Source organism: Mastacembelus armatus, chromosome 8, assembly GCF_900324485.2.
Source record: "Mastacembelus armatus chromosome 8, fMasArm1.2, whole genome shotgun sequence".
NCBI lineage: Eukaryota > Metazoa > Chordata > Actinopteri > Synbranchiformes > Mastacembelidae > Mastacembelus > Mastacembelus armatus.
The window spans coordinates 23,071,555-23,083,105 of NC_046640.1; the positions used below are offsets into that span (position 1 = coordinate 23,071,555).

General features: G+C 43.4%; 1 protein-coding gene across 1 annotated transcript; it reads right to left on the minus strand.

The window, feature by feature from the left end:
• Window positions 1–357: 357 nt before the first annotated feature.
• On the minus strand, window positions 358–9,943 carry maptb (microtubule-associated protein tau b). The gene is made up of 12 exons (XM_026324257.1): window positions 9,664–9,943; window positions 9,073–9,307; window positions 8,591–8,662; window positions 4,601–5,569; window positions 3,903–3,943; window positions 3,579–3,624; window positions 3,418–3,497; window positions 3,031–3,180; window positions 2,279–2,360; window positions 2,007–2,116; window positions 1,151–1,318; window positions 358–1,071 (listed from the first exon to the last, which is right to left on the minus strand). Exons 3-12 carry the CDS (start codon window positions 8,655–8,657, stop codon window positions 1,039–1,041), a joined length of 1,746 nt encoding a protein of 581 aa, XP_026180042.1. The 5' UTR covers window positions 8,658–8,662; window positions 9,073–9,307; window positions 9,664–9,943; the 3' UTR covers window positions 358–1,038.
• Window positions 9,944–11,551: the final 1,608 nt, after the last annotated feature.

The following is an 11,551-nucleotide window of genomic DNA, read 5'->3' on the forward strand; positions in this document are numbered from 1 at the left end:
GGTATCAACCTGTTTTTGGGTGAAATGAGTGTCCTCAGTGACTCCAGGTGGTTTTAGTGAGGACCAGACAGTTCAGTCTAACAAACAACTGTAGCACGTGGTGACTAAAAATCAGATCAGAGAAAATTAGGTTGACGAATCTGTTTGAAGAAACATTCAGCACAGTATATCTGAGTTCTGGACCAAAAGGTTGAATTCACAGGCTCTTACTTTTTGCTATAATGTTGTTTGAACAACATCCATTCACCTGCTGGGGAATTTATTCACAACATCAAACTGGGCAGGTCCAAGAGAAACTTTATTGGTACAAAGCACTTTTAACAGTCCACAGGCAGAGACAGACTGGTTTTGGCACCTGGACTTAAACTGCATTCTGGGAATTTTTTTCATGATGGTGGGGGCGATCACGGGGCCTACAGCACATCAGCATTGAGAAACACAGGAGAGATGATCATTGGCTGCAAGATGACGTCAGAGAGAGACTTTCTGCGATTGGAGGGATTTTGTGAAGGAAGCAAACGCTGTTTTCTTGTCATGAACGATCTCAGGATTTTCACTCCTGGGACTTTGGGTGAGTAATAACAGAAATTTGATCAATTTTAAAATGTATTTATATGCTGATCGATATTGATAGGCAGCGCAATTTAATGTAGTCACAGTCATGTGATGAATTTAACCTGCCGTCTGATTGGTTAGCAGTTGTCTTATTTTCTAATGCTGACACAGTCTATGCTAAGCTAGGCTAATGGATTCTGGATGGATTAAACTGGTACTGTTATTGTCGGGCAACAGAACAGGGGGGTTTACCTGTCTGTTTGCAGCTTCCTTTTTCACTGAACATCTAGGTGGATTCACCTGTCATGCTGAGCTGTGATTGGCTGATGACTGAAGCGCAAGGCTTGATTTCATAAAATCCCTCCATCCTGTCTGTGTAGTGAACATGAAGGTCATGAGGAAACAGGCAGAAAGTTTTTCTTCTATCAGGCAGTTTCCTTGGTAACAGAAAGAGGTGGGGTCTGCAGGCACAGGGTCATCCAATCACAGGCCTTGATTGGCAAGGGAGGCAGACACCTGACAGGAAGAGGGAGTTGATTGTAAATTTGTGTCTTGATTTTTGCCAGTTTTTGGTTTGAACAGGTAATTTTCTCACCTGATCAGCCAGGGTGTCAAGAGGTGGAGCTTCAGTTGCATTAAGGCTTCCAGGGGAGGAAGTGTTGCTATGGTGAAGAGGGGAGGAGTCAGACTGGATGATGATGTCAGCACCATGATCAGTTCGAGCTTTGGCGTTTTCTCTGAAGGTCAGTTTCTGACTCTCTATCTGTGAAACAAGTCACAACAAATATTTTTACAACACTGACTATACATAATAATAATAATATAGTATAGTAATAATATATCTGCTTAATGAGACATCTAGAAAATGTATAGTTACTTTTAACACAAGGTGGGTGTCACTATAAACCCAAGATAACTAAAAGCACTGGTCACCTCCATCTTTCCATCCCAATGTCTTCATTTTATGTTGACATTATAGTGCTGCAAGTCCAGAGATTATCCCTAAATGCTACAAAGCAAAGTGGTAAAATAAGGTAAAATAAATGGATGCAAACAGTGTCCCAACTTTGACTGAGTCATTCCAACAAACTGTGTGTGTCTAAAGGCAGTGCTGGAAAAGACTGGGGTCCATTATTTGGACCATCCAGCAAAGCAGGAAGCAGGACTGGGTCTGTCTGGTCCAATGTACAAAGGGAGTCAGGATAATGAAGCTGTGGGAGGAAAGAACAAGACGCTCGGCTTCAAATAATGGAAAGACAGCTCAGTCTTCAGACTCTCCAGGTGAAGAAGGGAAGCAAAACTAACACAATCAGTGATGGATGGAGGTGAAAACCTGATGACCTGGGGATATTTTGGTGATCTGCATCATGTCCCAGACACCTCACTCAGCAGACAGCACACTGAGTATTGTTAGTCCTGCCCACAGACTTTAGTGTCTTTTTAGCATGTACCTTCTTCTTCCCTCCTCCTGGCACATGGGTGACGTTCTCCAGAGAACCGACTTTGGAATGAACTCCTTTAAAATCCAACTTCTCTGATTTAATCTCCACCTTCCCTCCACCTGTCATGCAAGACAGAGGACAGATGACAATATAATCCTATATCATTAATGTGTTCATGTGGAACGCGTAGTGAAGTTGGCGTCATTCAGTTTAATAAATTATCAATTTCAGGGAATAAACCACAGATGTCATGAACATAAAGCAAAATGTGTGTGTGTTACCTGGTTTGTGGTGGATGTTGCCTTTGGAGCCGCACTTTGATGTCACATTAGTGATGTCCAACTTCTTGTTAATAATCTGAACCTGCAGGTACAGGGAGTTATGATTTCATGTATTTATATTTTACACATTTTTGAGTCGGTTAACTTCTGTTGTTTGTGCTGTGGAGACATAAATCTGAAGTCACACTATGGGCACTCCATGGTATGGCGTTACATCAATATCAAAACTAGGGAGTGCAAAAACAGGGTGAAAAATTTGGACCTGCACAATTTAACAGTTCACGAGTGCAAATGTCCCACTAGTGAGCACAAATGTGAAGCTTGCATGCACAGACAGAAGAGCTGCGCTTACGTTTATCATAATATCACACTCAAATTTAGTTTTCCTCTCACCAAGTGGATTTCCTTCAACTGCTCTCTGTGCTCGATTGACATTTTTTGTGCGACAAAACATGAGGTGGTTTTGACAATTTGGGCCCGTGGACAGTTCTGTCAGTAAATACTGATGGTTGGTTTTGTGATTAACAGGACATTGAATGATTGATGACTTCAGTAAATGCTGTTCGTTGGTTTTGTGTTGTGCTCCCTAGTTTTGATATTGATGTGATGCCATACCGTGGTTTTTATGGGACTGTAAGATTTAAGAATAAGTTGGGGTTGGGTTAAAGTCAAGGTTGGGTTAAGGTGAGGCTTGGGGGGGTAGGAGTGAAGTCCTCTGAACTGATGGAAACCAGACTGAGTGTGTACATTACTTTGCCCCCTCCAGGTGTGTGTTTAAGATTCTCCGTGGATCCGACTTTTGACCTCACGTTACTGAGGTCCGGCATGGGGTGGGATGGGAGGGGCGGTGTCCGTCCACGAACAGAGCCTGGAGACCTGGGAGGAGTCCGGACCACCGCCACCTGTTGAACCAGTAACAAAGAATAGGGAAATTGTAAAAATCTGGCAGAGAAGAACCAGGAATAAAACATTTTCTGTATGCTCAAGAAATGTTTGAGCTCATTCAGATACACGAGAAGTGACTGGTGGCGCTGCAGATCTGTCTCAGGTTACATACGTCAGTCATAGCCATGGTTTACCACCTGAACACCGGCTGAGGTTTCATTACTGGTTTCTATTACACAGACAGATGTTCAGACCTTCTTCACATCTCTGTTGGGAGTGGATGACCGGCTGGCGGGAGAACGACTTCCTGGGCTGCTGACTCCATCGACTGACTCTGACGGAAAGACGGGTTCACTGATTCAGACTGGTTAAACTAGTTACTTGTTGAACTGGTGATACTGTTGTGGTCATGTACCTGTACTCTTGGCTGGGATCATCTTGGCTGCTCTGGTGCTGGAGGCCTGAAACATAGAAACCCATTAGTCTTGTTGTTAGTGGTGGTGACATATTGGTGTCCACTGTCGATCATATTTGAATCCTATCGACCCACTGTCCCCCCATCATGGTCAGTCTGGGATCACTGAGACAGCCTGAGACACAGATTTATTTCTGAAAACATCCTCACAAAAGATCCCTGCTACTGATGAATATTTACATTTAATGTAAAAATAAATATTCTACACATGCGGTGAAGCTGCAGGTTTTTCACTTGAGACAAAGATTTTATTGCCGATTTTACCTTCACAGTTTCTTCAGCAGTTTCTTTTACGGCAGATTTTTCTGTTTGAAGCAGAAGAAGAAAGAGGAAGAAAAGCGAGGTAAACATGATGGCCATCATTAATTTATCACTTGGTTTCATACTGTGTGTTGTTTTAGTGAAACTCAAAATCACTAAAGTAACTGATGTAATCAGTAATCACTAAAGTAACTGAACAGCTGATGCTGAATCTGATTAATTACTATTGTCCTGATTGATCATCGATATTATTTATGTGCAGAGAAATAAGTTTAACAGAAAAATGTCGGAGGGCAGCAAACAGAAGCAGAGGTCATAGGGCAGAGATGGGTCAGTAATGGGGGGGCACTGTTTCCATGACAACCAGGGGGTTGACAGGAAGTGTCCGGTTTGTGTCTCATCAGACAAAAAGACATGAAAGGACGAGGAAGGGAAGGAAAGGAGAAGATGGAAGTAGGGGGGCCCAGAGAGAAGGAAAAGACCCGTGAATGTGAGGAGGTGGTGGGAGGCACAAGCAAGGGGTGAGAAAAGGCAGAGGAGGAGAGGTGAAGGGAGAAATAAAAAAAAAAAAAAAGGATGTGAAATAGATGCAAACAAAAAACATGCAGGTGAAAGAAGAGGTGGAGGGCGAACAGGAGTAAGGAAGAGGTGCAAAACGAAGAAGAAAAGGAGGTGGAGGAGATTCAGACAGACGGACAGACCTTTGGTCAAGGGAGGAGGAGCACTTGATTTCCTATTTGGAGCATCCTGTTTAGTTGGAAGAGCACTTGATTTATTGGGGGGAGCAGCCAGCTGATGAGAGGAAGTGCTTGTTTTCCCCATCAGAACAGCTCTTGTGGGTGGTGCTCTGGTTCTGGAGGGACTGGATGCAGGAAAAATCAAATGTGTCCTCCCTTCGTTCATACCTCCATTGGTCAGAGGAGTGCTCGTTTTATCTCCCAGGACCTCATGGTCATCAGAGGATGGAGCAGGTGCTGGATGAATCGGTGTGTTTGTGTTCTCAGAATCCAGCTGCTCCTCCTGAGGAGCCTTGGAGCTGCAGGTAGGGTGATGCTCTCCCTTGTTCTCCTCTTCCACTTTGTCCACCACAACATCTTTCTCCTCCTCTTCATCAGCTCCTCCTTTGTCAGGAGGTAAGGAGGAGAAGCTGGTGGTCTCAGGCTCAACCTCCTCCTCTTTCTTCATCACAGTTTCTGTCTCCTCCTTCGCCTCCCCTTCATCTTCCATCATATCGTTCTTTTCTTTCACGTTCTCCACTTCTTTCAGTTGTTCTTTTTTGGCTTCCACCTCATCATCAGCTCTTCCCTGCTGCTCTTCAGATGGAGGACTCTCTTGTTCCTCCATCTCTTTGTTTCCTCCTAGTTGCTCCTCCTTCTTTGACACCTCCTCTTTCTCTTCTCCTTTTCCTTTGTCCTCCTCTTTGTTGGCTCCTTCATCAGGAGTAGGTGTGCAGGAGGAGCGCAGTGTTTGTGGCTGTTCCACCTCCTCTTTTTTCTCCAACTGTCCTTCATCTTCATCTTCTATCTGCCCCTTGTTTTTCTCCTCATCTTCCTGCCTCCTCTCTGGCTGCTCCTTAGTGCTGCTCACCTGTTCACCCCCATCTTCCCCTTTCACCTCCTCTGTTCTGCTTCCGTTTGGGAATTTGTCTAGGAAACTGACAGAGTTGAAATCTGAGACAAAGAGACAAGGAGAGGAGACAAAGGGAGAGGAGAAAAGGAGCAGAGAGAGGAAAAGAACGAGGCGGAAGAGGACAAACATCCAGATGATGTCACAGATGAAAACTGTGGAAGAGCAGATGAAAACAAACACCAAGAACAAACTGAACACTGATTGGATGTACTTAAGGTTGTCACCATGGTAACCAGAATGTGAAAGTGGTTGCCACCGGTAACAGGACAGAGGAAGAAGTCAAGGTCTCTGGTTGGTACAGTTGTGTCCTCGTTCTGATCTGCTTTTGTTTTTGTACATGTAAAGATCAGATCAATAATGGACAAATTACTTGTCACAATATTAGACATGATCCATGTGAATTCGACCAAATGACTAAATCGGTTAGTTTAGCAGACTGACTCATTATGTACTGTGGAGACTGCTGGGAGGACTGCAAGTAGCACTGCAGATGATTCCTACAGATGTTGATTCCTACAGATCATCCCTACATATGTTGATTCCTATGGGGCAGTCGTGGCGGATAGAGTTGGACTTGTAACCTGGAAGTTGCGGGTTCGAGTCTCAGGACCGGCAGGAATTGTCGGTGGTGCCACCCTCAATACCGCAACTGAGGCGGTAATGAGTGGCTGCCCACTGCTCCTGTGTGTGTGTGTGTGTGTGTGTGTGTGTGTGTGTGTGTGTGTGTGTGTGTGTGTGTGTGTGTGTGTGTGTGTGTGTGTGTGTGTGTGTCTGTGTGTCTGTCTGTCTGTCTGTCTGTCTGTCTGTCTGTGTGTCTGTCTGTCTGTCTGTCTGTCTGTCTGTCTTCCTTCACTGCTGTGTGTGCGCACTTTACTTTGGGTGGGTTAAATGCAGAGGGGAATTTCGAGTATGGGTCACCATACTTGACAATAGTAGTCACTTTCAGATGTTGATTCCTACAGATGATCCCTACAGATGTTGATTCCTACAGATGATCCCTGCAGATGTTGATTCCTACGGATGTTGATTCCTACAGATGTTGATTCCTACAGATGATCCCTGCGGATGTGGATTCCTACGGATGTTGATTCCTACAGATGTTGATTCCTACAGATGATCCCTGCGGATGTGGATTCCTACAGATGTGGATTCCTACAGATGTTGATTCCTACAGATATTGTCTGTCATGGCCTAAAGGATAGGGAGTCAGACTTGTAACCTGGAAGTTGCGGCTTCGAGTCTCGGGACCAGCAGGAATTGTCGGTGGGGCGGAGTGAGTAGCCAGCGCTCTCTCCACCTTCAATACCACGACTGAGGTGAGACCCTTGAGCAAGGCACCAAACCCCAACTGCTCCCCGGGCGCTGCAGCAATGGCTGCCCGTGTGTGTTCACTCCTGTGTGTGTGCACTTTGGGTGGGTTAAATGCAGAGGGGGATTTGTATGTTGATTCCTACAGATGTTTCCTACAGATGTTGATTGCTACAGATGATTCCTACAAATGATCCCTACAGATGTTGATTCCTACAGATGATCCCTACAGATGTTGATTGCTACAGATGTTGATTCCTACAGATGATCCCTACAGATGTTTCCTACAGATGTTGATTCCTACAGATGATCCCTACAGATGTTTCCTACAGATGTTGATTCCTACAGATGATCCCTACAGATGTTTCCTACAGATGTTGATTCCTACAGATGATCCCTACAGATGTTGATTCCTACAGATGATCCCTACAGATGTTGATTGCTACAGATGATCCCTACAGATGTTGATTGCTACAGATGATTCCTACAGATGTTTCCTACAGATGTTGATTCCTACAGATGATCATTCATATAGATGATTCCTACAGATGTTGATTCCTACAGATGATCCCTACAGATGTTGATTGCTACAGATGATTCCTACAGATGTTTCCTACAGATGTTGATTCCTACAGATGATCATTCATATAGATGATTCCTACAGATGTTGATTGCTACAGATGATCCCTACAGATGTTGATTCCTACAAATGATCCCTACAGATGTTGATTCCTACAAATGATTCCTACAGATGTTGATTCCTACAAATGATTCCTACAGATGTTGATTCCTACAAATGATCCCTACAGATGTTGATTCCTACAAATGATCCCTACAGATGTTGATTCCTACAAATGATCCCTACAGATGTTGATTCCTACAAATGATCCCTACAGATGTTGATTCCTACAAATGATTCCTACAGATGTTGATTCCTACAAATGATCCCTACAGATGTTGATTCCTACAAATGATCCCTACAGATGTTGATTCCTACAAATGATTCCTACAGATGTTGCTTGCTACAGATGTTGATTCCTACAGATGATCATTCATATAGATGATTCCTACAGATGATTCCTACAGATGTTGATTGCTACAGATGATTCCTACAGATGTTGATTGCTACAGATGATCCCTACAGATGTTGATTCATATAGATGATGATTCTTACAGATGTTGATTCCTACAGATAATTCCTACAAATGTTGATTCCTACAGATGTTTGCTGAAATCTCTAGTAAGACGTGTGGAAAGTTTTAGTGTTGTATTTCACTAAGTCACTTGTTACTGGTTTGACTGGGACTTGAGTGAAGAGGAGCTCTTAAAACCTGGTCTTGAAGACCGTGGACACCTGGCCCAGGTTTATGATCTGTGAGCTCACAGGTGTGTCAGGGGTTACCTGCGGAGTAAAGCAGGAGGTGTTCCCTCCACCTTCAGATCAGTGCGATAATGTGAAACCGGTGACAGGCTCATGTCATGTGCACACCCTACAGTGACATCACATGTACTGAGCTCTGCTGTGATGTCATGGGTGGGTGTGGCTTACTGGTATGAGTGAAAGTTATTTACTGTTCTGTGATGGCTCTCAGTCTAAATCTTCATGTTTATACAAATATTCACCTCAAATGAATCTTCCTTTTCAAATAGTCCCAGTTTGACTGTCAGAGTGACACTGCAAGTGCTAACAGCTCGACACGACATTGACATGACGCTGCATCACTTCAGCTGGTTCTACAACAGGAAAAACCAACCTCCCATCATCCTCTGCTCCTCCTGGGCGGGACCATCTCTGGGGGGGTGCAAGTCTCCATCCATCATCACTCCTACAGACAGGCGGTGGTGAGAGGAGGAGGTCAAGAGGTGGAGAGGAAGAGGAGAAGAGATGAAGAATAGCCAGTGGGCATGCTCAGTAACAGCAGAATTCCTCCATGATGATGATGCAGCACAAACAAATTCAGTTTATATTACACTTTGCTGTCTCCACCACCTGTCAATCATCCGCTCTCACACCCGCGCGCACTTTCACCTCTGTCTGAAGCCCACTCAACCGCGGGTTAACGGGCGGCGGCGAAGCGGCCGGTGACAGACGGCCAGGGAGCGGAAAATACGCTGCAGCGTCAACCGCTGCCGCCTGAGAGCGGAGCGACAGACACGCAGGTGCACAGACAGACACGCAGGTGCACAGACAGACACGCAGGTGCACAGACAGGCGGTGGTTGTTTCCGTGTCTTACCTCCTGGCTCTGCTGCTGCTGTCCGTCCGTCTGCTGCTCCACCCTGCTGCCTCTCTGTGATGGGGGGTGGTTCAGCTGCTGCATGCTGGGAGAGGAGGCTGCTGTTACCATGGTAACCCGCTGCATCCGTGTATTTAAACGGATCAGCAGAGTAAAGGTACTTCCTCTCACACACGGTTCTTTCTGCACCGACGGAAAAGTCTTCAAATTAAAGCCTCTGCACTTTATTTAGAGCCTGAAGAACAAAACGTGTATTCACATAAACGATATATCAAACTTTTTATGTTTCAAAGTGAAGCAAAATATCTTTTTCATGCACTGTAATAAATGTCATATTTTCATAACACAATAAAAAGGAATTGAGGACACAAAAGGTAAAATTTAACATTAATTTTGATCTAATTTCCATTGATCAGTGACAGGAAAACACTGACTGTCCAGTAGGTGGCACTGTGGGACACTGTCATTACCTTCAGTGCTAGAGCTAACCCTCTCCTCCTCCACTCTTCTCTCACCTCCTCTCCTTCCTTCTCCCCTCCTCCTCTCTCCTCTCCTCCCCTCCCCTCTCTCCTCTCTCCTTTATCCACTCACCCCAACCAGTCAGGGCATATGGACCACCCAATCTGAGCCCGGTTCTGCTGGTGGTTTCTTCAGTTAAAGGAGATTTTTCCTGTCTGGTGTTGTCCAGGCTGGACCCTGCCTCTGACCCAGTATCAGCTGAGATTGGGTCCAGGCACCACCCTGGATAGGAATGAGAGGTATTTACTGTATATGGCATTACATCAATGTCAGGCCTGGGACCGGCCAAAGCCGCCGATGGGTCCTCAATTGGTCCCACACTGACCCAAAACCAGGTGAGCTACATTTTACACTTTGTAGAAGCAGCAGAGCATGAAGTTCTGATTGGATGTTCATCAGTGAAATGCACTCTGGGAGTCGTAGTTGATGTTTCCTCAGTCAGTTTTGTCCTTTTAATACAGAAGCAGATTGTTGAGTTTCATATCCATCAGTCAGATGTGTTCATAGCTTCACTGAAGAAAAACACTATTTATCCTGTTAATGAACTAATTTATTAGATTTTACCAGATAAGACAGAGTCACATCTACAGGTGTGTGATTATTTCACCTTAACCTCCACCCACACTTTCTTGAAACTTTTTTTTATTCAGGTGGCTGGTGCACACTTTTCTTGTCAGATTATATTGTGATAATTAGTCAACATTTACAGAAGTGATGTTTTTGAATCATGTGTTTATCAAGCTTTTTCCAGCTAATAATGCCACAGGAGTTCATTTATTGTCACACACTTCCAGGCACAGTAATACATTTGTTTCAGGACAAAGGATAAAGAGGAGCAGCTTGTGTTTCATCCTGAGTGTTTTCCTCCACACCGACCGACAGGTACCAGCTTCACTACAGTTTCTATGGTTACTACAGTTACTGCGGTTACTATGGTTACTGCGGTTACTATGGTTACTGTTAGTACTGCGGGAGCTGGTTTTAGAAACAGACTTTGAATAATGCTTTTATCTCTCCAACAGTCAGGCTTGAGATAAATGTTATTGAATATCTAAAGATGTAAACAAAGAAACTCCCGCCACAGATTACTAGCTGTGCATTCACCAGTTGTTACCATGGAAACATTGGTTTTGGTTCTTTTAGTTACTTTTTAGCTTCAAAATAAGTCAGTTTTATTTTTGTGTAATTTGCATTAGTCTAGTAGTAACTTTTAGCCTGGGCTATAGTGTTAGACCAGGCTAAAATATCTTTATAAAACCAGCCCCTGTTCTCTATCTACCAGGACTAGTCTAAACTGGCCCTTTTTGTTTAAATAAAACTTTACATAAACTCTACACAGTGCTAATAAGCACAATGATTACAATTTAGGGTAAATGTCTGTTATAAACTATACCTGTTCTGTGCAGTATTCATCTTGTTGAAAGTGCAAATATTAAAGTAGAAAAAAACACATTTCATACAGAAGCTAAACCCCTGGATTCTGTTTGGTGCTGTCAAAATGATTTATAATGCCATCAGAATTTTATTTTTAATGTATAAAATTATGATGAATGAATCTGGTGAATTTGGTATAATCTTTTTTTTTTTTTCTCAGAACATTTATTATACCACTCCTAGAATGTTTGATATTATCAAACGTAGTTGTAATTCATGAAGGTCCTGTTTGCATTTCTTTAGAATTCAGAAATTTTGAATTTTTTCATATATCCAAATATTTGATCATTTGTTATAGGTAATTCTAGAGTTTCTTCTAGTGTTTTGTAATAGTACCCTGTGATGTCCATGTCCACTACTGGAGTTTTTTTTCTCTTGAAAATACAGTGGGTACAGAAAGTATTCACACCCCTTCAGTTTTTCTTTTTTAATAAATTAGCAAAAATTTCTACATTTCTGTTTTTTTCTGTCAAGATGGGGTGCTGAGTGTACATTAATGAGAAATAAAATGAACTTTTTTGATTTT

What these genes read in the sequence shown, in the direction of transcription:
- maptb (XM_026324257.1), bottom strand. Translation starts at nt 8,657, where the DNA reads ATGATGGATGGAGACTTGCACCCCCCCAGAGATGGTCCCGCCCAGGAG. An exon ending in TCCTCCTCCCTTGACCAAAG is followed by an intron (nt 3,944 to 4,600) that starts GTCTGTCCGTCT and finishes TGCTTCAAACAG; the next exon opens with AAAAATCTGCCGTAAAAGAA. An exon ending in TTGACACCCTGGCTGATCAG is followed by an intron (nt 1,072 to 1,150) that starts GTGAGAAAATTA and finishes TCTTCCTGTCAG; the next exon opens with GTGTCTGCCTCCCTTGCCAA.